General features: G+C 42.3%; 1 protein-coding gene across 1 annotated transcript in view; it reads right to left on the reverse strand.

The window, feature by feature from the left end:
* Window positions 1-22,494, reverse strand: part of SYNPR (synaptoporin) — a 292,925-nt gene extending 270,431 nt beyond the window's left edge. The window contains exons 1-2 of the mRNA XM_036267541.1: window positions 22,338-22,494; window positions 22,168-22,233 (exon numbers count right to left, since the gene is read on the reverse strand). Coding sequence (XP_036123434.1) covers window positions 22,168-22,233; window positions 22,338-22,355 — 84 coding nt within the window. The 5' untranslated portion in view covers window positions 22,356-22,494. The remainder of the gene's footprint in view (window positions 1-22,167; window positions 22,234-22,337) is intronic.
* Window positions 22,495-23,928: the final 1,434 nt, after the last annotated feature.

A 23,928-nucleotide genomic window follows, 5' to 3' on the forward strand; every position in this document is an offset into this window, starting at 1 on the left:
AGGCTTTAGAAAAGATTTTTCAAGGAGAATCCGATGAAGCTGCTAACTAAAGGGAGGCGAGAGAGTGAAGTGCAAAAACATCTCAGAAATGAAAACGTCAACGAGAAAATATGACTGTATTAGTGAGCGCAACTTCTGGAGAACAAACGTATGGCAAGGAATGAAGGGCTTTAAGTAAGCTTGGCACTTTGATAATACGTTAGTAATAATTTTTAAAGTGATTTTTCAAATTGGTTTTGATAGAAACCTCTTCTGTAAGAAGGTGGTGGTGGTGGTGGGGAATGTTATACAGTTAAAACTTGAGATCGGAGGTCAGACTGCCCAGGCTTGAACCCTGGCCCCTTCGTGCAAATGTGTGTGAGCCGGTGAGTCACTTGGCCTCTATCACTTCATCTGTAAAATGGAAACAGTAATAATATCTCACTCTTTGTATTATTGGGAAAGCCAATATCCAACACTGGATAAGGCACAAGGTGACATTAAATTCACATGTGACACAGAGAGAACTGAGAAACCTCACTGAGATGCTTTCACACAGCATGCGGCCCCCCACACTGAGTATTCAGCATGTGACAACTCTAAGGTCACTGTCCAGACACTTCCTCCAGTCACTGAGTGTAAATTCTGTAATTTAGGAGCACACGCACAGTAAAAATAATGACAGATGAAAAGGAAAACCTTCCTAGAGCAACTGAATGAATTTACCTCCCTCAAATCTAAACCAAGTTGACGTCAAAGCCATGAATAAAATCACCTGTCTCCCAAGTGCTGTCTTCCACTTACATGAAATCCATCTGAAACTGGACAAAGAAAACGTAATCTTTCTTAAATATAAAGGAGAGAGAGCTTTTCTTTGCATTTTGAAGCCATAATTAAGCATATTGAGTTTCCTGCAATTTGATCTTCATCATTATAAGAAACTCTTTGGCAAATTTTAATAGGCCATCTGGAAACTAATTTGATATTGTTTTTCATCATTGGTAAACATGATAGAAGAGGTCAGGTTGGATGAAGAACCTGTCAGTCTCTCTGCCGGGGAGGAACTAACGGTTGTCAGAAAAGAAGTCATCTGCCTTCCTGCAGTGTCCTACTTATACTAGAAGCCTATTTAATGTTGCAGGAGTAAGGAATACAAGATTGTTTACATTCAAACACACTGAAAGGGAACATATTGAGAAACCTTAGTGAAGAGAGTTGCTTTCTTCCTTCCCCCAAAGCTTGCTCCTCGGGGCTGCACCTGAACTTGAATTGCCGCCTCAAATCGAGGAGCCTGGCATTCATCTAGGTCTAGGAGATGAAGAAGACAGCAGCCCTTGCCTCCAGGGACTCACAAAGAATAAGGAGGTGCACATGCTACTCGTATGAAATGCTGTGAAATAAAGCGTGCTCTGAGATTCCAAAGGCTCTCGGGATAGTGGAGAGAAAGAGGAGAAGTTGTGTGGGATGGAGAAGTGCCTCTGAACTGGGCCTTCAGTGTTGGTTAGACATTGGCAGGTGGAGATGCAGAAACGGGTGAGGAGGGCATCCCAGCTGCAGTGACTGTCATGGGAAAATGCTAAACAACCAATCATTCCAGCGTGCCCAGGGCAGCGGGATTTCCCGGACACAGGACGTCGGTGTGAGACCTGGGAAAGCCCACAGCCAACTGATGGGTTATCATTCTAGGATATGCAAGTTGGGCTGGGGCTAGTTCTGAGAGTAACAGCTCAAGTTTAACAAGGGCGAGATTCCTGAAAGGTGGTATGTGACCTGCATCTTAAACACCCAGTTTGCTTGTTAAAAATGAAATATGACACCCGGCCAGTGTGGCTCAGTGATAGAGCCTCGACCCATGCACCAAGAGGTCACTGGTTCAATTCCCGATCAGGGCACATGCCCAGGTTGTGGGCCGGATCCCCAGTGCAGGGCATGCTGGAGGCATCCAATCCATGTTCTCTCATCGATGTTTCTATCTCTCTTTCCCTCTCCCTTCCTCTCTCTCTAAAACCAATAAAGAAAACACATTTTTTAAATAAAAATAACGATGCCTAGACTCTAGCATTGATTTACAAAAGCAGAATTTCTGGTGGTAAGGCCTAGGTGTATGTGTTTCAAACAAGTTCTTCAGGTGATTATTAACCCCAATATAGTTTGAAAGCTGGTAGAAAATATAAGGCTTGTGTAAGGAAAAAAATCTTCAAACACAAATCTCATCTACTCACTATTTGAACATTCAATACGTTTCAATTATTTACTGTATAAGGAATAAATGTGTTTTCCTGCTGTATAACAAGTTAGTTAAAAAATTAGCCACATAAAGCAGCAAACGTTTACTCTCACACAACTTCTGAAGGTCAGGAACCCAGGAGAGCTTACCTGGATGGATCTTGCTCAGGGTGTCTCATGAGATTGCAGCTGAATGGTCATTTAGGTCTACAGTCATTTCAAGGGCTGGAGAAGACACTTTCTTTTTTTTGTTGTTGTTGTTGTTTATGGTTTTATTTATTATTTTTTTTTGTTACAGATATTTTACCTTTTTACCCCATTGGCACCCCCCACCCCACCCCACCCCCGCCCCATCCCCGGCTTAGTTGTCCATGTCCCTTGGTCATGCATACATGCATATAAGTTCTGTGGTTTATCCCTTCCCACCCCCCACCCCCCCACCCCCTCTTCTGAGGGATGTCAGTCTGTGCCCTACTTCCATGTGTCTGGGTCTACTGTATTCCTCAGACTGTTATGTTCATTATATTCCATATGTAAGTGAGATCATGTGGTATTTGTCTTTTTCTGCTTGGCTTCTTTCACTTAGGATAATACTTTCCAGGTCCCTCCATGTCGTCTCAAAGGATAAGAGATCTTTCTTTCTTACCGCTGCATAGTACTCCATTGTGTATATGTACCACAGCTTTTTTATCCATTCGTCTACTGGTGGACACTTGGGCTGTTTCCAGATCTTAGCTATTGTAAATAGTGCTGCTATGAACATGGGGGTACGTATATTCTTCCTGATTGGTGTTTCAGGCTTGGAGAAGACACTTTCAAGGTCATTCATTGACTTGTCTGCAGGCCTCATTTCTTCCCTGACTGTTGGTGGAAGGCTTGTTTCCTGAAACATGGACCTCTCTGCTGGGCAGACCAACCCAGTGAAGTGTGGGAGGAGACTGCATACAGACGGGACTGCCAGGAGGTGGGGGTCACTGGGGACATAGCATCATTCCCAAACTGGATCTGTTACACAGACCTGGAAACTGAGGCTCAGAAAGAATATAACTTTCCCAATTGTTCTATAAGTAACATGGCAGGATCAGGACTGAAATCAAGGTCTCTCTGACCTTGAACATAAGCAAAATCTTTTAACCATTACACTGGTCTTCACAAAAAAGCAGCTAATAAAATTATCATATGAAATCATAATTGCTAGGACACCAATTTGTCTTACTACCAAACAATACAATTATACATTTAATATTAAATTTAATATTAATATTATTGTTAAATAAAATTAATTAATAAAATTAAATAACATAAATTTAACTTCCAGAAAGGCAGACTCTTCATTACACATCCTTTGCTTTTTTTTTTTTTATCCTCACCCGAGGATATTTTTCCATTTTTTGTACAGATAGAATGGGAGGGAGAGAGAGGAAGGGAGAGAGAGAGAGAAACATCGACGTGAAGGGACACATCGAGTGGCTGCCACCCGCACGACCAACCAGGGCCGGGGACAAACTGCAACCGAAGTACGTGCCCTTAGCGGGAACCGAACCCGGGTCTCTCCGGACCGCAGGCCGACGCTCTAACCGCCGAGCCAAAATGGCCAGGGGCCACATCCTTTGCTTTTGTTCCAATGAGATACACATGATGTTTTTATTGAAAAAAAAAGAAAAAGAAATGAAAAGTCTATGATATTTAGAGTCCCAAGGGGAAGAAAATGCTGAGTATTTTTTGTGTCATTTATATGAGTCTCACCTGTGATATTTTTAAGTCACAGAATTCCACCTGGGAGGCTCTGAGAGAAAGACGAAATCTTTTAACCAGAAATGACAGATGGTAGCATGTCTGCAATTGACAGGATAATCCCTTTGGAAGTGATGAAATTTCTCTGGCCTGGTCTTCACTTTGCTCTTAGCAATTTTGTTATTGTTTAAAGACAAAGACTGTACCCAGGTGACCAGTAGTTTAACATTTCTTTTACACACATGCACACACACACACCTTGTTTTATTCACCTGATTCTCAAGGTGATGAAAGGTCACACTGTTTTGGGGCTGGCCTGGTGTTGGTGATGCCCTTCTCTCTCCCCTGCGTTCCCAAATGGTTTCCCCATAAGAGACCCCATTTGCAGAAAAGGATCTGGTAGCAGCCATTTACAGCACCATATGAAATTAACCTAGCCGTTACTTTTTCTAAGAAAATGTATCATTTACATGTTGTCACTAACTGCGGATAAATAGCTTTTTAAAACAGTCCTAGAATAAGAGGAGTCAAGAAAAGCTGAAAGCACTCATTGGAAAATTCATGTGATGTTTCAAAGTAAAGTTGGAGCAGGTTTACAGCTTCCTCAATTGTGCAGCCCTTGGCAACAATCTGTATTTGCTCCACAACGGCCCAGAATTACCCACCGGGATGGTTCATTGGCCCCGAGGGACCTCACCAGGCAGTGTCCAGAACACTCAGCTTCCTCTTGGTACAACTCAGAACGACCATTCTGCTTTATGGGAGAAGGCAAGGTAAGGCCAAACAATCATGTAGCTTCTTTCACAACCTCACCAAAAATTGCTGGCAGAGTCTAAAATAGATCATGTCTGTGAAGTGATAACACATTTTTTAAACTGGGGAATAGAAGAAACTAAAGTCCACATTCAGTACGTTTTATAACTCTTCATAGTAGCAGGACTCTGCTGAGCACTTACTGAGAGGCAGCCTTCTTCTGAGTGTTGTCTTTTTTCCTTTATTGATTTGAGAGAGAGAGGAAGGGAGAGGGAGAGAGCTAGAAACATCGAGAGAGAACACTGGGGACTGGGCCCACAACCTGGGCATGTGCCCTGACCGGAAATCGAACTGGCGACCTCTTGGTGCATGGGTCGATGCTCAACCACTGAGCCACACCAGCCGGGCTTACATACACTTTAAAATTTCATGATCACAAAACATGTTTAAGGTTAGTATATCTACCCCAACTTTACAGGTAAAATTAAAAAACAAAACAAACAAACAAAAAAACTATTTCACACTGGAAGTAATTGATCTGAAACTTGAACATGAATCTGTCGGACCCCATGGGACAAATTACATTGTGTGCATATAATGAGCTTTTGGTTAGTAGGTATTTCACACACATGCCTCGTACACTGTTCGACCTCCAAAATCGGAGACGTGGGCTGGGCAGGAATGAATGTGTTCCTTTTACATTTGAACGCCCTGAAGCTCATACACAGCAGTGGTTTGCCTGGGCTCTCAACAGGCATTAAGTGGCAGAGTCAGGACCCAGATCATTATCTTTTGATGGGTCAACTGAGACCTCTCTCCCTCTATGTCACCCTGCTTAAGAGGGATACTTGCAGACAGGGAACTATAAAAATAGTGGCAATGTTTAGCTGTGACCAGGTCATTCACAACATTTTATCTTCAGATTTTTTTCTGAGTTCAAAATTACAGAGTGGAATATTTCCAAAGTCATCATTTCTACATGAATGCTTTGCAGTTCTTTTTTATAACTAACGATCTTCACCTCTGAAAATATACGTTTTGCAAGTGAATTCTTTACTCACTGTTAATTTCTAAGTTTATTATAATGACTATCCATTGCATTTGTAGTTAGAAAGAAAAAAACAGATATTATTTTCAAAGAAACAATCATTTAAAGTCAATATAATAAATTATGCACATTTATTCAATGTGGATGTTGAATATTACTAATGCGTTATTTCAATAATGAAAATAAATACTTTAAAGTGTTCAATAAAAATTTATATTTTATGATGAGTGTGATATATCACATGCCTCGATCATTTGCAGACCATTGAAATAAAGTTGTGTAGAGGCCATCATAATGAACTTGGAGTCAGGCTTGCTAAGATTCAAATCCTCTTCCTACAAGTTATTAGCCATGTGACTTTGAACATAGTGGTATTTCCAAAACTCAGTTTCTTACTCTACGAAATAACAGCAACCATAGGGGTAGTGATGAGGAGACATAAAACCCATCACGTATTGCCTAGCATGAAGGAAATGCTCAAAAAGTTTTCCTTCCTACTCACTGTTGGAGTGATAACAGGAATAGATTCCTGCTGGAATGCCTAGTTCCTGTTGGCAAACACCAGCCTAACTCACCGGACAGACAGGGAAACCTCGAGTCTCCCAAAGCAGAGGAAGACATTTCTTTTATGCGAGCTCAAATAAGTGAAGGGACAATCCAGAAGTCTGAGATGGTTCTAGAAGGATGGGTACCATTTCGACAGGGGATAAGATGATTAAACAAGGGATGCTGAAGAGGAATGGCATTCCGGGTGGGACAATGACTAATCCATTTATTCCTACATCCATTCCCGTAGGAACGTGGGTGCCTACCATGAGACAGGCACAGCCCCACGGACTGCAAGTAGAGGAGCAAGCATTTCAGTAACGCGCGTGGCAACATTCAGCACTAGAGCGAAACATCCATTAGGCAACAGGTGAGCACTTGAATCTGTGGGCCGCAGAAGACAAGATGGAATCATTACAAACTCCAGAAGTGTCAAGAAGTGACACAGATTAATGTCGTAAACCTCTACCTGCTAGATACTGCTAAGTTTCTACAGAAATTTTTCTCAAATAGTTCAACTCTCCTCATTAAATCATATGTATTTAAGGACAAGCCTACAATAGTATACTTGGAAGAACTCTATAAATTACAATATGTCATTTTTGGAAGATTCACATCACAGCTTCAGGATAGAAAATCATTTACTTTGGTGAAGGAATACTGTAGGAAAGTATAATTGTCCATATACCAAGTAAAAAAAATAAATTTCTCAAATAGTGAATGTTGGTATATGCATCAAACCCAATAGGTGGTACACAATGCCGCTTTCTTCCATACCAATCCAAGTTAAAAAATAACAAAATCCTTGTAATGGATTTTTTCTGAATTTTGTCCTATGGCTCAAGCTGTCTTTTAAGTTAGCCAGTAGTTACAAACATATGTCTTTTTAAGTATAAACATGTTTAAATAACAGCTCAAAATCCACAATTCTTTCTGAGGGCTCACTGAGAAATTTCATACTTAAAGGTCATCCAAAACATTATCTAAATATCCAGATTTATTTCTCCAACTTGTCACTGTAACACTGCTGAAAAGAAAGGCCATGTCTACAAAACAGCAGATTAATAGCAGCTGATGACGGAACGGTTCGTATTCCCATTTCCCCATGAGAGAGCTGAGGCTCAGAAAGTGACTCTAAGGTCACATGGGGAGACAGAGTCAAGCCTGGATGGATTTCCAAATCCATTTCTCTTTTCAGTAAATCATAGCTCACTGCATGTAACAGAACTATTTCACAGAGGAGGCGTCCTCCCCAGCTTCCTCTGCCGATGTGCTTTGTGGAAAGTAAGGTCTAACTACAGTGACATTCCTACCTCTGTGCAGGTTTCCTGGGGGCCGAGCCTGGGGAGGCTCAGCGCTCTCCACGTACTGGGAGGTGCTCTCCAGGAGAAACAGCAGGAAGGAGAGAGCCAGGAAAGGAACTGGGCAAGGATAGGGTGTCAGCCAGGAGCTAGCTGCAGCCTGATGCCACCAGGTGCTCTCAAGTGTGAACTGAAGCAGAGGTGGTCCCACCTTCAGGCAAAGACCCAGCCTCGTGTTCCTCAGTGTTAGACTGCCACAGGCTGGAGGTCCCCCTGGGAGAGCGTGTAAGATCCTGGGCGGGATGGCTTGCATTCAGCCAAGGGCAAGTCTCTACAGAAGAGGCAGCTCTAACCTGTTAGCAATCAACTTCACAAAAGCTGAGGGAGGGGGAGACGGCTGGTAAAGGGGGACCAACAGAGTCCACCATAGTTGCTTATTATTATTATTATTTTGTTAATCCTCAGGATTATTTTTTCCATTGATTTTTTACATGGAGTAGGGCAAAGGGGGTGGTGAGAAACATCAGTGTGAGAGAGACGACACATCGATTGGTTGCCTCCTGCACAACCCAGACCAGGGCCAAGGATTGAACCTGAGGCTCACCAACCGCTGAGCCAAACCAGCCAGGGCTAATTACTTTATGTTTAAAGCATACCTAAAGGGTTGCCCCAGGCTGATCAATACCAACACCATGCTACATTTTTTTAACTAAAGCATTTGAGCCAGAAGTTCCATGTGTACACTACCTTAGAATGGAGACAGATATAGATAGATAGATAGATAGATACATACATACATACATACATACATACATACATAGATGTAATGTACTTTCTAGAATGCACAGTCATAGATCAGAATATAAACAGATTTTAAAAGGGGCCTCTGGGTAACAAATTGCCAAAGTCCACTTTTCAAGGCATCATTAGGAGGCAAGTCACATTTCCTCCTCCCTCTCCCCGTCTTTGTACCCCACCAGTTCTTCTGTGAAAAGTGCTTCTGAAAGTGGCAGCAAAACTTGGAGCAGTTTTAAAAACCATATCCAAACTCTCGAGCACCGCGCGTGAAAAACATATCCCAACTCTGCAATCAAGGACACTCATCATTTGCTCCTGATTTTAATACCAAGTACCTCTAATGATTAATGAATTCAGTGATGCTATGTTCAATACACGGAAACACTTCATCCTGCTGCACAGGAGACAAAATGCAGATTAGTATCTCCAACATCCAAGTGACTGTCACCACCCACAGAGATACTTCGTTTGAGCCAGTTTCTCAATTACTATGAAAGTACCACCACCACTCTGCTGTGAGTTTGTGATTCAGCCCTGATGACCAACTGCCTAGGACGCTGATTTCTTATAAACATCGTATTTTCTCATACCTGAAAAACTTACTACGAGTGAAGGGAGATAGTAACCATCTCCCCACTCATTGCCCTTTCTGGAAGAATCTCCCTCCTCCAGCATCCGCCAGCCCTGTATACTATGAGGTCCTGCGCCTCTCCCCAAACCTGGCATTAGGACCCACCCGAGCCATGCCACAGACGAGGCTGTCAGCCATGTGCCCTCTGGAGACTTATGCATGAGTAACCGTGTTGTACACTTGAACTGTGAGGTTAGAATTAGACTTGAGGTAGATATTGTCTTGTTTGAATACAAAAAAGCAGAGCCAAATACTTACAGTAAAAGCCAGTTTGAATGGGTGACTATTCCTTGCAACCAAATGATTTCCACTTAATGATCTCTGATACATTGAAGGATCAGGTGCATCCTTTTTTAAAAAATACAAACTTAGTCAAAGCAAAGTGGAGAATGTAGCATCTATTTGAAGAACATCTATTGTGTGTGTGTGCCAGAGACTGGTAATTCACCAAGATCACACCCTCCCTCAGCTTTAGTAATCTATTGGAGGTATCAACATGCCCAGCTACGAACTAAATTTTCCAGCTTCTTTTGCACTTAAAAATAGCCAAGTGACAAAATTATAGCCCATGATTGTTGCACACTGGGTCTCAGAGTCTCCCAGTGGGATTAAGCTGCCGTTGCAACTGTGGCAGCATTTGAAATAATGTATTCCACTTTGTCTTACTTCCATCCGTCCCACTCTCCACCCCTTACCGGTGTTTCCCGGGATTACCTCCCAAATCAGCTACTACTGTAATCCTTACCCTTTTGGGGCAATTCAAACTCTGACAGGAGCTAACTCCCATGAGCCATCACTAAGAGGGGACAGTTCTGAGAGACCCTGCAGGAGGCTGCCCTGTGAGTTTGAGTAACAGTCTCTGGCAGGGATGCCCAACTTCGTAATGTAGCCTTATGTTGTTTTTGCCTTCCTGTCCACCTGCATTTCCCTTCCCTAATCCCTCATGCCTGCTCCCTGGGATCACTTCCCAGTAAATTACCCTCAGAGGCTGCCTTTGACTTAGGTATTTTTCTCCAGGGAATCCAAACTGAGACACTGCATCACTAGGACACCTGGGCCGTCTCCAGAACTTCATATTATGTATGCAAAGTGGAGAATGTGGGCAGCCTAACCGGGGTGGGCATGACAGGCACGGGCTTGCACGTTCTCGGGTGCTGTTTCTAAGGCAGGCAGACTTTCTTACTCTGACTGCCCTGCTCCTGTCCCTCCCAAATGCCCATGTGCATGCTGAGGACACAGCTCATCGGTCGCATCACCACGCTACCAGACTACCATGCTAATTGTGAAATAAGTAAAGGTCCCAATGTGATTTCTTGATAACTACACCTTGAAGAAACTGTAATTTCTCTCTATCGCATGATGTTGAGCAATCTCTGTTGCTTTTAGTCTGCTTCCCAAATAAAATGCATATCCTCATTAAAACCGAATAGCTATTATTAAGGTATTCTTTGCTAACAAATTAGTACAAACATTCACAACTGCCATCTTGCTTCATGTTGGGGGCAAACATAAAAGGTTATTAGTTTGTTTTATCTTCTAATTTTAATGTATAAAATGTGTAAACAGATGGAAATACATAGAACAAATAAAAAGCATAAACGAAACAACTGGGAAAGTTTGGAAAATTCAGTGTCTATTAAATTTCTGGAAATTGATTGAAAAACTCCCTGCCACCAACTGTGTGGTGTGCTAAAAAACAGAAGTAAAACAGATCACTTCAGTCCCCAACTAAGACATTTGCTGAAGGTGAGTACATTGTCCGTGCAAACCAGATGGATGGGCTAACTCTCTGCACTTACGAAGTCCAATATGCTAATCAGTAGCTATCTCAATTAAAATTAATTTAAAATAAGTAAAATTAAAAATTCAGTGCATTAGTTCTGTGTTCAGTGGCCACCTGTGGCTAAGGACCACCGCACTGTACAGTGAAGACACAGAACATTTCCATTACTGCGGAATGCTCTGTTGAACATCTGCGCTAGATAAATATTCAGAATTCTCCTCCATGAGAATTCATTTATTCATTGATTCTTTAAGCTACACATAATTAAATTGCACTTTTTATGAACAGAGTTCTTTGATGTTACACTGGTTGATTGAGAAACTCAGTTTTTCTCAATGCATTATCTGGTACCGGAACCGGGTTACTAACTTACCTGCATTGCTAATATGAGCTGCTGCCTCCATTCCCATCCAAGTTTTGCTCCAAGAAGACAAAGTCCCTATATTTTTATACTTCTTAGATACCTAGTGAACATTTTTTATTTTATCTGAAAGAAAGTCAAAGAGACCTTTGGACTCACTCACTCCATCATTTCAATAACCGAGCTAGAGTTAGTTTCTAACACCAGAGTTCTTATTCGTCCATCAGACAAATGGCTTCTCAGAATATCTTGCCCAGAATTGGGCCAGGTCCTTGCGGTACCGAAACCAAGCCCCTGGGGGCCCAGATGCCATGAAGTGGTGGGAACAAGTTGGAGACTGTGGGCCACACTCAGAAGTCAGGCGTGCTTTGTTTATTCTGCAAAGGATGGGCCTCACAATGTCTGAAAAATAAAAGACATTTCTTCCAACATTACAACCTCCCTAGATCAGCACCAAAATTCTTATTTCTGTTTTCTCAAGAAGAAAAAAAAAGGATATATCTGGACACACTGGGCGGGAGCAGAAACAATTGGTCTTGTAGGCAGAAATCCTATTTCAGCATGCCAATACCTCTTGTCACCAGTACCGCCTCTTAGGGTAGCCTGCTGCCTGCATCCTCACACAGTATCTGCCTTGCCTCCTGGTATGCATGCTGCTCCCAACATCACCAGCCAGATGGCCTTGGGCATACTATCCAGGTTCTTCAAAGGCAGGCACAGAAGACCTAAACTCAAATTTTAGCTCTTTGATTATCGACTGTACACATTATTTATTTTTCTAAGCCTCAAATTCCTTGCCTAAAGAGGGGTGAAATAATGTTACATACATTCTAAGAGAAATGCTAGAATTGAATGGCACTCAGTACAGGGCCTGGGGCTCAGTAAGTACTCAGTACAGGGCCTGGGGCTCAGTAAGTATACAATTAATGTTAACAGCTGTTATTTTTATTCACCGAGAGGCCAAGGTGCCCCCAAATGGCCATATAGAGGCAGAGTGCACCCTTAATGTTGTCTCTGTTAGTAGCAAGGGTGGCTAGCAATGTGATCCGAAAATGAGAGGAAACACCCTTGGCATGGGGCAGCTGCTGAACTTATTTTATTGATAAGGTATTCTAGAATCATGAACCTCATAAGCCCTATGAATCCTCAAACCCCACCCATTCTGCTTTTCCATCAAAAAAGTACTCAGGTGTCTCACACCTGAGGTAGGTGTAGTATAATTTGTGCAAATGTGTCCCTACATACATACACACAAGAGTCACGTTTCAGAAATGCAGTAAATATAGATCAACACTAATGAGAGTCATTTAAAGTAAAATAATAAGTTACTTAGGATAAATAAGTTTAATATACAATAATGACAATAAAATGGTAAATATTATAAAAATTATTTCCTTTATAATGAATTTATAATGATAGTAATTATCTTTGGCATTCTGAAAATTACACGAATCTATTCTTATATAATGATCCAGAGAAAGGAAGGCTCCGTATTTGCCTTCCCAAGTCAAAGTACAGCAATCAAAGTAATTTCCCAAATTACTTAGTGGAGTAGTAAGTGACCTAGAGAGATTAAGGCAGCAGCTTATCTAACAGTCCACGTGGACAGCATCATGTGTTGGCAGCCCCGGTTATTGCTTTACAAATCCATTCTGTTCATTAAAATATTTCCAAAGGAAAATAAGAATATAAACCATTTTATGGGGAAAAGTGCAATCTCATTGCAAAGTTAAAAATGTACAAATTCAGCCTGGCCGGTCGTTTGGCCCTGCCAGGCTTCAGTTTCTTCACCTGTAAAGGGGGTTATTATGTTGTCCTTCAGAGGTAATTGTGAGATTAAGTGAAATAATGCATGTGTGGTCTCTAGTAATGGGCTTGTCTCTATGTATTCGTATTAATACTCCTTGTGTATATTTTATAATGATCTTACAATCAACATTCTCCCAATGGAAAGATAATAGTAGAAACAAAAAATGACATGACAATAATATGTTGAGCAAACTTTATATTTATACCATGCAAGAAATTTCAGGAATGCTTCATTGCATTTGTAGACATCACGTCATCATCTTGAACAAACACTTGCTTAGTTGTGGTTATCAGACACTGCTGAGGGTTTTATACCCACCATCTTACTCCATCCTCATAGCAACCAGAAGAAATGAGTCCTATGACCTTCCTTTGACGGCTGCAGACCTGAGGATCGGCATGATCACGTGATCTGCTCAGTGTCCCCCAGCTGGAAAGAAGAGCCAGGACCCAGCAGAAGGCTCATTCCAAAGCCCACGTCCCTTCAAGCCCCATGTTATCTTCCAGTTTCCTCCCAGTGATTCCTGCTCCTCAGCCAATTCCTCACCTGCTCTGCCCCAAACAAACAGCACCTATCACACTAGGCAAGCTAATGATTCTTCACTGAGTAAATATTCAGGACAAAGTATTTTAATTTGGATGGGAATATTAAATTTAAAACCAACAAAAACCCACATTCACGTTTTTCTGTTTTCTATCTCGTTAATAAGCACAAGAACACAATTGAATTACTCTTTCTATGTGGTCTTCTAACATGAACAGCCAGAGTTGAATTACACTAACAATATATGGACAAAGATGAGGTATGTGTGGTTTGGGGAAATGCTTTTTCCTTCACAAATGGGTTATCTCATCACTAGGCAAAGCCCCATCATTTTTTTTCAGAAAGAGGCTTTCCAAGTGATGGACAAGATGACACAAGCTGATAGAGCCCCATATTCCGAAGGACCTAAGGTACACCCCTCAGATAACGTCATCAGTGTGACTCCACCAATGATCCCCTCATTAGAGAGATTCCAGGAATGCTGCTCCCCAAATCTCAAAGATGCTACATCTTCTCTTTGACTAAAGTACCAGTGCTATGTTAATGGAAGAAATGCTGATGAAAAGAACCATTTATTTATCCACCAGCCATAGAAAGCTGTTCTTAGCCTAATGTGCCTGTGACTTGAAGAACTGTCCCTCCCACTGCTAGAAATGAAAGAACAGTCTAGGGAGCATAACTTGAATCCCATGACTCTTTGTATTCAAGCCACAAGAGACAAGACTAGCAATGGACATCTGACACATGGGAAGCAAACCCACAGCCTTTATGGCCTCGGGCTGAGAGTCGTGTCCAAACTGAAAAAATTATTAGCTGAATCTATCATATGCCTTCTCTTAGGACATGAGCTTAGAATCATAGAAAGAATAAACTAAATGAGAAGCAGAAAGGAGGCATACAAAGAGGGCATTCAGGACAGTGGCCAAGCCACAATCCTGACAGCGCTTCTCCTAAGACAGTTCTACTCACTGCCTGGAACTCAGGATGTGGGCCTGGGCCTGTTTCAGTCTCTGACTCTTACTTCTGTAACATGGCTCCTCCTTATGGGCGGTGGGTATGATATGACAGCCTCTCTCCTTGACTCTTGAGTCAGCCTGGGTGAGTCACTCTCCTTCACAACCAGTAGTAACTGCTAAATAATTGTTTCTATGGGAGTCCTCACAATCCCTCTTCACAACGGAAATCAAAAATCGTGAAAGGGAATTGGGACCACATCGGATGTGTTCTCAGACTCATTTACTCATTGTTTGTTCTCTTTCCTCTCTCCTTTCTTCTCTGACTTCCTTCAATCAGTCACTTCCTTCGCTGGGCACCTACCATCTGGGTGATTTGTGAATGTCCCCAGAGTTGTTCCTGCTAAATAGCAGTTAGTTAGTATGTACTGATGAACAAGATCCCTGCCCTCACTGAGCCTTCCTCTGGTTGAGAAGCTGAAATGTAAGCAAGTCATTAAAAGTGAGCTCTGGAAGCCATCTGGAGGCTGACTTCATCTAGTGGCAGCCCCCTACTCATTGAGTTCCTCTTAAAAGAAATGGCATCTCAGCTGACACCTGAAGGCAGAAGAGGAATTTTCCAGCTAAAAGGGGTTTGGTGAAAAACGAGAGAGAAAGTATTCTAGGCAGAGGAAGTATCTTGTGCAAAAGTCCACCAGGTCAACAAAAAACCATCACCAGGCTCCCCAAACATCTAAGAAATGCGAAATGTGTACAGAACAAGAAATTGGCTTTCTTTATGAGAGCTAAAATGGAAAGAGGTGGACCTCCCCAAATTTTGATGATGCATCAGATTCAATTGGCACATCAATTGAAGATTCCAGAGACCAAACAGATTGGGGCAGAGGCTAGAGAGTGGACAGTGATTGGGAAGGACTTAGCCCCTCAGAGAGCAGAAATCAGGCACTTCCACTGCACACCTCACCCTACTCTCGAGTAGTTACCTTACGGTATTCAAAGTCACTTGGTTTGGAAAAAAATATTTATCATCACCATCGTCATGATCACAATGATTTTTTATTTTATTTTTACTTTTGGAGAACATCTAATAATTTCAAAGTGTTTTACGTGCTTTATCTCACTTAAAATTTCCAACACTATGGTAGGCAAAGAGTACTGTCCCCAATATTCAGATGAGGAAACTGCAGTTCTCAAAGGAAGGCTAAGAAAATAGAACGAACAAAAACAATTACAAATACAGCCCAGGTTAAATACATGCCTACTGAAGATGAAGACTCAAAAGCAGCTGGTGATTCTGCACAAACATTCCTTAGAGATTTTTAAGTATTTTTTTCTACTAACACATGATTAGTTTTCTTACCTGGAGCAGGGAGAAATGTGAATCCTCTGGGACACAGAGAACTAGGGATGATGCCTCTACTTGAGCATGAGTCCAGGGTTCTTCCCATATCCCTCTCTAGGGGACCCCCAACAGCAAGGTACACCTAGGTATTAGGGTGTGAGTATAGGTGCCTGTGATTTACCCTATAAGGACCTTCATCTGAAGAATTCAGTTCGACACACTGTAACTCTTTCAAGGGTAATCAATGTTTGTGGATTATGATTTGAGAAAGATCAGGAACATTCAAACCCTAGAGAACCTAGTGTCTGTAATCCTTCCATTAGAACTTTTCCTATAGGTTCAATACTGGCCTCTCTGAAATGTTCTTTGAAATGAGAAGATCCAAAGGAGCGAGTTCCTAGAGTCATTCATGCTATGGTAAAAATAACCATGGTGCCTGGCTGGTGTGGCTCAGTTGATTGAGTGGCATTCCATGGACTACGAGGTCCTGGTTGGATTCCCGGTCAGTGCACATGCCGGGGTTTTGGGCTCCACCCCAGTAGGGTCGTGCGGGAGGCAGTGTTTCTCTCACATCGATGTTTCTGTCTCTCTCTCCCTTCCTCCCTCACCAAAAAAAATCAATAAAAACATCTTTAAAAAAAACACCTTTAAAATAAAAAAAAAAATAACCATGGAAGCATGATGTAGAGGTAGAGGGGATCAAAAGAGATACTAGCAAGAGTGAATATATATTTTCTGCTTCAGAATTTTTCTAAGACTCTAATTTGCAACAAGTTAGCCATAATGTTCTAAATTACCCGCTAATGGATTTCTGCTTCCTCCTTTCCATCATCACCATTATCATCATCATCATCATCATCACCATTATCAACACCACCATCATCATCATCATCACCTTTATAGTCATTTGTTGAGCACTTATATCCCAGGCACTGCACAAGGTTGTTTATTTGGATTAAGTCATTTAATCATTTATAGCAACTCTCTGAAGTAGAAACTATTATCAGACTCATTTTATGGTTGATAAAAATGAAACCTAGTAAAATTAAAAAACTTACCCAAGGTTCCCAAGCTAGTGAAGAATAAAATTGGGATTCAAATCCACAAGAAATATGTTTCTGTACTTGTAAGGCCAAACATCAATTGTCTTAATAAACCTAGAAGAGCATTAAGCACATTGGGGAGTTGCTCTTTTATGAAAGTGTATTTATTGATTTATATTCCAATTGCATATAATTTTTGTCACTAATTGTGAGACTGAAAAGTTATAATTAAATCCACATAATATAGCTCTGAAATTGCATTAGACCTCCAATAGCAGATTGCTGCTCATAATTTCAATAAATTGTATGTTGGAATTTCTTATCTTGTTTATATTTAGAAAAATAAAGAGTTGTCTGACTCATGCATACAGATTTTTTAAAGAAAAATAGAAGAAGAAAAAAAAAAGACCAGAAAAACAAATTAAATAATTGGCTTTATAATCAGTCTTTTCTCACATATTTAATATGAAAAAATACTGTTTTTTGTTTTGTTTTGTGTACGTGCCCCTAGCAGGAACTGAACCCGGAACTCTCTGGTCCACAGGCCAACCCTCTAACCACTGAGCCAAACTGGCCAGGGCAAAAAGATACTGTATTTTAATGAGAACGTACTCTACCTTTGTTAATAACCAACAGAAAATAACACAATATAAAAGGCCATCACTGTCCACTGAGCTCATCTCTAAATACAAACACTACTTGGCATTTTCAGAGAAGACTTCAAATATATGCATTTTACTGGGTGAGATAAACACTACAAAATAGGATGTTATCTGTCCTTTAGAATGTCTTTGAGGAGTAGGGATAAGGTATAGCAGGTGCCTGCCACCTTGAAGAAAGCAAAAGAGTGTAGCCCTTAAGAGAACACAGTTTGGAGTAAGAATGCCCAAATCTTGACCTTGCCTTTCCTTTTCTCCAATTTGGTCCTTGATGAGTTAGTTAACATCCCTGAGCTTCATGGCGAAATGGGAATGCTAGTCATACAGATTCAACATGATAACATATGGAAAGCACTGAAACACAGTGCCTCATCTGAAGCCTGTGAGGCAGACACAGCTATTGGTACTTCTCTCACTGAGGGTTCAAAATGTCAGCTATGATGAGAGGAGATGAGATGATCATATTTCACTTTCATATTATCAATAACATGATTATAAATGCTATTAATATCAAGTAAGCAGTATAATATTTGCTTAGAAAATAGCTCAGAATTTATATTAAAAAATGAAAATTATGCAAAGCAGGTGCCTCCTTTTAAATCAAGTAGACCTCGACCTCATATATCAGACACACTACATCTCTGGAGTATCTGACCTTCCTCGGAAAGGCAGAAAAGAAAGGCACCATGCAGATGTAAAGTCCAGGGGTTGTAGCAGAAATGGAATAGCAAAATTAGGCATGGATGTCAGGAATAAGAATGAGAGGGAACTGGGCAAGTTGACTCAGCAGTTAATTCTATAGCAACAGAATCTGGATCTACAGCTTTGTGTGGGAGAACCAAACAAATATCATCAGAAGAGTTGAAGTCCTTTTGACTTCATCTACACCATCTGCACCGATTATGTTCCTGGACAATGTGATGTGTTAGGGGCCCCAACATCCATTACACACAAATCCACTAGTACAGAACAGGGCCTTGAAAATAGCAGAGAAAAGAAAGCATGTGCTTACAAAATTTTTTGAAGGGGAAAAAGAAATACCCACAGATCAAAACACCCACATTGTCCTACAGGCAATGTATTCAAGTAGCAAAAGAAGAATGATCAGTGGAATGCAGAATTATACCAACATTTTTTTTTTTTTCAGAGTAAGTCTGAGAAATGGGGTAAATTCAATATATAATATTTAATGGTCATATATATATGTCTGTCATGATTTCCAAATGATGGTTTAAGAGATTTGCTGGACCTAGTTTATCATCAGGGAACAAATGAAACAGACCACCCGAGTCAGTGCTGTGTTCTGAATTTTGATTTTGACCCAAAATACAGTGAAAAGTCCCCTGACCTTATTTAAGTAGAGCTTAAGGATTTGGGAGTTTTGCCTCAAAATCTTTGAAATTACTAAAGCCTTTCCCTGAAGGCTTGACTTTTATGTTACGTAGACTTTAAATCTACTGTATGATCCCTTCCCAAGCACAGAACACATAAATAAAGTGCATTTCCCCCTAAGGTTATAAATCCAAAAGTGGAGAATGCCTTTAGAAGTAACATCACTTTATATGGTCAATCCATGGGAAATCAGTGAAAATATGAATTATTTTTAAGAATTACTCACCATGTGCACAGCTGTGGACAAGCCACATGCCTATGAGTCTTCCAGAACACCACTACTGTCCTTCTCCCTCTCTCCCTTTCTCCCCGCTATACCTCAAACTACTTCAGAAAAAGACAATTCTAACTATTCAGTGGTATACAGCTATATTTTACATGTATAAATAACACCCATGTACGCACACACACAAACTCCATTTTCTTTTTACAAAAATAGTATTGTAGTTTATACATTACTTTGAAATCATATTGAATAAATTTTCCATATGTTGATTAGAAGAATGAAAATCACTTTATTTCATTTAAAATGTTGTCAAATACTGATAAAAAAATTTTATTTTTTCTCACTTAATCTTATAAAACACAGTTACATATATTGACCTCCAGGTCAACCCTTATTAACTTTATCTCATTCTTTTTAATGACAGTATACTATTACACAACATGTTTGAAGCATACTTTTATGAGTGTCCTATTAATGGACTTACTAATTGTTTCCTCTACAAGTGATGTTGTAGTAAATATCCTTGAACAAATACCTTTACATAAACTTTGATTTCTACCCCATAAATACTGAGACAAAAAGACTATATTTTAAACACTACCAGCTTTAAAGCTCTCTGCCACAGGAGAAAGGGGGATGTTTTTAGTGCTGTCATCATAGCTTTACATTTTTTGTTGATCACCTGCTGTTCACCAAGCACCATAAAAGACACTAGTGGGGAACAGAAAGATGGAACAAATTCCCTGCCATCTAAGAGGTCACTCTCACTGCAATATCTCCTGAGAAGATGATCTGAGTGGCTCCTCACGCCACTGCATGTACATAAAACATGTTTTCTTTCCCCTTCTCCACTGCACTACACTTTCTCAGCAAATAATCTTCTATCCCTCTGTGCTCATGTCTCTACCTTAGCTTTTATAAAATGTAGATCAACTAATTTACTCATTTTCAGTTGAGTAAATTTACTCATCATTATTCAGGTTCTGGTCCTCAAAGGAGAGGCTAATAACATTTAAAAGCCAAAACCCTTCCTTCTTAGAGCCTTAGACTTAGATGCCAAAAGAGAGAGGGAAAGACCTATAAATATTTTAAATGTAATAACTTTTCTCATATCTCTCTCTCTCTCTCTCTCTCTCACACACACACACACACACACACACACACACACACACCAAGAAAAAAACAACTATAATTCAGTGTGATAAATTCTCATGAATGAATGAATGGATGAATGCATAAAATGCAATGGAAGCCCAAAGCATGGGGTGAATCATTCAGTTTGGGGTAGGGGGAAGGGGAAGGAGTACATATGACAGAAATCTTCATTGAGGGGGTAACATTTTGGCTGAGGATAAAAGGCAGACATTTTTTATAGGCTTGAGGTGTGAAGGAATCATACACAGTATGAACAGAAACAGCAAGAGCTTTAAGGCAAAAAGTGCTTTTGAGTTTTGGAGGGAGCTTAGGGCAGTGGTCCTCCAATTTAAATGTGCATGAGAATTATCCAGGGAACTTATTTAAAATGTAGATTCATTAGCAGGCACTCATATTTTCAACATTTTTATTGATGTCCAGAAATCTACATTTTAAACAAACTCATCTAGGTTTACCAGCCTTTGAAATATATCAGTATGAGCTGTGTGGTGAGTCATAGCATGAAATACTGTTGCAATAGGATTGAAGGGAATAAAAACGAATGTTTCAGGTAAGTGACAATAAGAGATTGTGTCAGAAAAATAATGTCAGGTCTTTGAATTTTGTTTTGAAAGACAATGGCTTGGCAATGGAGCTATTATTTTGATTTTTTAAAAAAACAGTTTCATAGGGAACATGTACTGAGTGGCTGAATGAATGAATGAATAAATTCTGACACAGCCAATTAAAAATTTTCTGTACTGTGAGCACTGCTTGGTTTGTTCAACTTGGCTGTACAGAAAACAGTTTTAGAATAGTCATCCTAGAACCTCTAGCTTAAGTTTTCCAAATGCTGTCTTGATGTATGTCAAATTGATGGAGTCACACATTGTTATGCAGGTCTGCAAACAGGGAAAATGTGATTATCCTGTAGATCATGATCATCCATGTAAACAGGCACCACAGCTATGCAGCCAGAACCATATCCTAGCCCTGGGAGCTAAGATCTGGGAGGACAACAGGCTCTTACATAATTTCCCAGCTAGTTGGTGGTAGGAACTGTGATTAATGCTATATGACGGGCTTTGAACTTTCTGTTCAGATAGGTTCGTTTGCCTTTCAGAGCTCCTAGCAAGAGGAACGTGTGACCTGCAGATTTCACTCTGAATAACCATCATCCAAGCCAACAACACTGTCATTGCTCTGTGGCCCGTGAGTTTTTCTGCCTCACTCCTTGGTCATTAGACAAGTTGCCATCGGACTGTCGGTGTGTTTTTAAAATGGGGGACAAGTAATAGAACTCCCCACAGCCCAGTCGGTGAAGAAAGCTACACAAAGGAGGCTGAGAGATTTTCCAGGAAAAATCATTAGAGCCCGGGAGGAGTGACCAGAGAGGAGAAACTATAAAGGAAGGATGGAGGTCCGCTCTGTGCCCAGTATCTCTCACGGCCGGCCTGGCAGCGTCTCTGTCCCTGGGCCCTGGCAGAGCAGTTGGCCACAGCGCTCCCAGCATCCCAGGCCAGGAGAAGAGCCGTGCCCATGCTGACCAACTTTCCGAGCTTGGCCAAGGCTCCCGGCAGCGAAGCCCCGGTGAGCAGCCGGAGCCCAGCGGCGGCGCCTCCACCTGCGCCCGCCCATCCCGTCCCGGAGGAGGCGTCCTTCACCAGCCCCGCGTGTTTGCAGAGCTGAGCTGAGATGACACCTGGTCTAAGCGCCAGCACACTCCCGCCTGCAAGCGGTCCCCTGATCGCGTCCCCGCCATCCCGGGACGGCACCTTGGCGGCGGGGAGGACCAGTGGGAGGGTTGACCTCGGGCTTCGAGCAGAGCCGAGCGGGGAGCGCCCCCCGGACCATCCTCACCAGGGTCGGCCGCTGGGTCCCCTCCCCGCACACACCGCTACTCACCAGCTCCAGGGCTCGCAGGAAGGCGAGGGGCTCCTTCAGCGCCCGGAAGGTGCCTGCTGACGCCAGCTTGGGACGAGCGAGACAAGAGAGGGAAAGGGAGAGCGTGAGGCGGGCTGCGCGTCTCCGGAGCCGCGGGTCCCCGACCAGCCGCCCGCTCGGCTCCGTCCTACCTGACTCACGGGGTCCATGGCTTGCTCCGCTCGGTCTACTCCTTCCCCGGTCCCTTTCAGGGGAAGTTCCAGGACGCCGTGGTCTGGTCCTCAGGGCCAACGGTCCCTCTGGGAGAGGGGCGAGGGGCAGGGGCGAGGCGGGCAGCCGGCGGGCAGGGCCCCGGGCGAGCGCGGTGCGGACGCTGGCTCTGCGCTCTGCGCTCTGCGCTCTGCGCTCGGCGGAGCCCGCGCCCGGAGCCGCACCGCCAGGGCTGGGAGGGAAGGGCTGGGGGGAGCGGCTGAGGGGCGGGGCAAGGCCACGCCCGGGAGCGCTGCCATTGGCCAGCTGCGAGCTCAGGGTGCCAGCTCCGCCCCGCGCCCTCGGGCTCCGGGGAAACTTCGCTCTTTTGGTGGAGAAGTTAGCCTGGCACCATCAGCAAGAAGGCTTCCTGCCTGAAGAAGGGGGTTCCAAGTGAAGAGAAAGGCACTCCCGCTTTCCATGGCGAGTTCTGCGAGTTCTGGTGACTTCTGAACACAGACTGTTACTGTCCAATTCCCTGAGCCTTCTGGGACGTTCTCCTGGGGGCCAGGCAGAGCCAGGTGCTGGGAGACAGCAAAGAACAGAATGATCACTGCCCTTTCCCAAGGGGAAGCAGAGGGTCAGGACACAGAGTGGGGCTACAGGGGAGAGGAGAACGAATTAACCTTGATTATGGCACAACGTGGAAGGCAGGTTGTGAAGTTAGGAGCAAATTAGTATGCCCATTTTAAAAGCAGAATATAGTCCGGCTGGTGTGGCTCAGTAGTTGAGCGTTGACCCATGCACTAAGAGGTCGCCGGCCGGTTCCATTCCTGGTCAGGACATATGCCCAGGTTGTGGGTTCCATTCCTGGTCAGGACATATGCCCAGGTTGTGGGCCCCATCCCTAGTGTGGGGCATGCAGGAGGCTGCCAATCGATGTTCTCTCTCATTGATGTTTCTATCTCACTCTCTTACTTCCTCTCTAAAATCGATAAAGGAAAAAATAAAAAGCAGAATTTAGACTTAGTGAGGCTGAATTAGCCAAGGTAACAAGCTCCTGAGGGGCTAAACAGGGACTGGAATTCAAGTTCCTTTAAAACTCATACTGTTTCTACTGAGATCTTTTGTCTTAGAGGCAACCCCAAATGAAACTCCTAAATTGATCATATATAGGACTGAGTTCTCCCTCCAAACACAGACTCCTTTCTTCCTTTAGTCTACCAATCTTGCTGAAAATAATAAATAACAACAAAACATTTGAGTTCTTGCTGTAGGCAGGAATTATGCTAAGGGCTTGTAAATATTACTTTATTAACTACTTATAAGCCCCATGGGTTGGCAGTACTATTATTCTCATTTGAGAGATGAGGAAATTGGGGGTCATGGAAGGGGAGGGATCTTCAAGGTTGCATAGATAGCACACAATGAAGCCAGAGTTGAACTCAAGAAAGTCAGGTGGAAAAGGCTCAGAGTTCTTAGCCACTATACCACATAGCTGGTACACTGGCCCCTTCCTTCTCTCTTTGGACTGGATTCCATGTATGAAGTGGTCTCCTGGCAACAAGGACAGTCCATCTGTTTACTACAAAG

Source organism: Molossus molossus, unplaced genomic scaffold (assembly GCF_014108415.1).
Source record: "Molossus molossus isolate mMolMol1 unplaced genomic scaffold, mMolMol1.p scaffold_m16_p_18, whole genome shotgun sequence".
Classification (NCBI taxonomy): domain Eukaryota; kingdom Metazoa; phylum Chordata; class Mammalia; order Chiroptera; family Molossidae; genus Molossus; species Molossus molossus.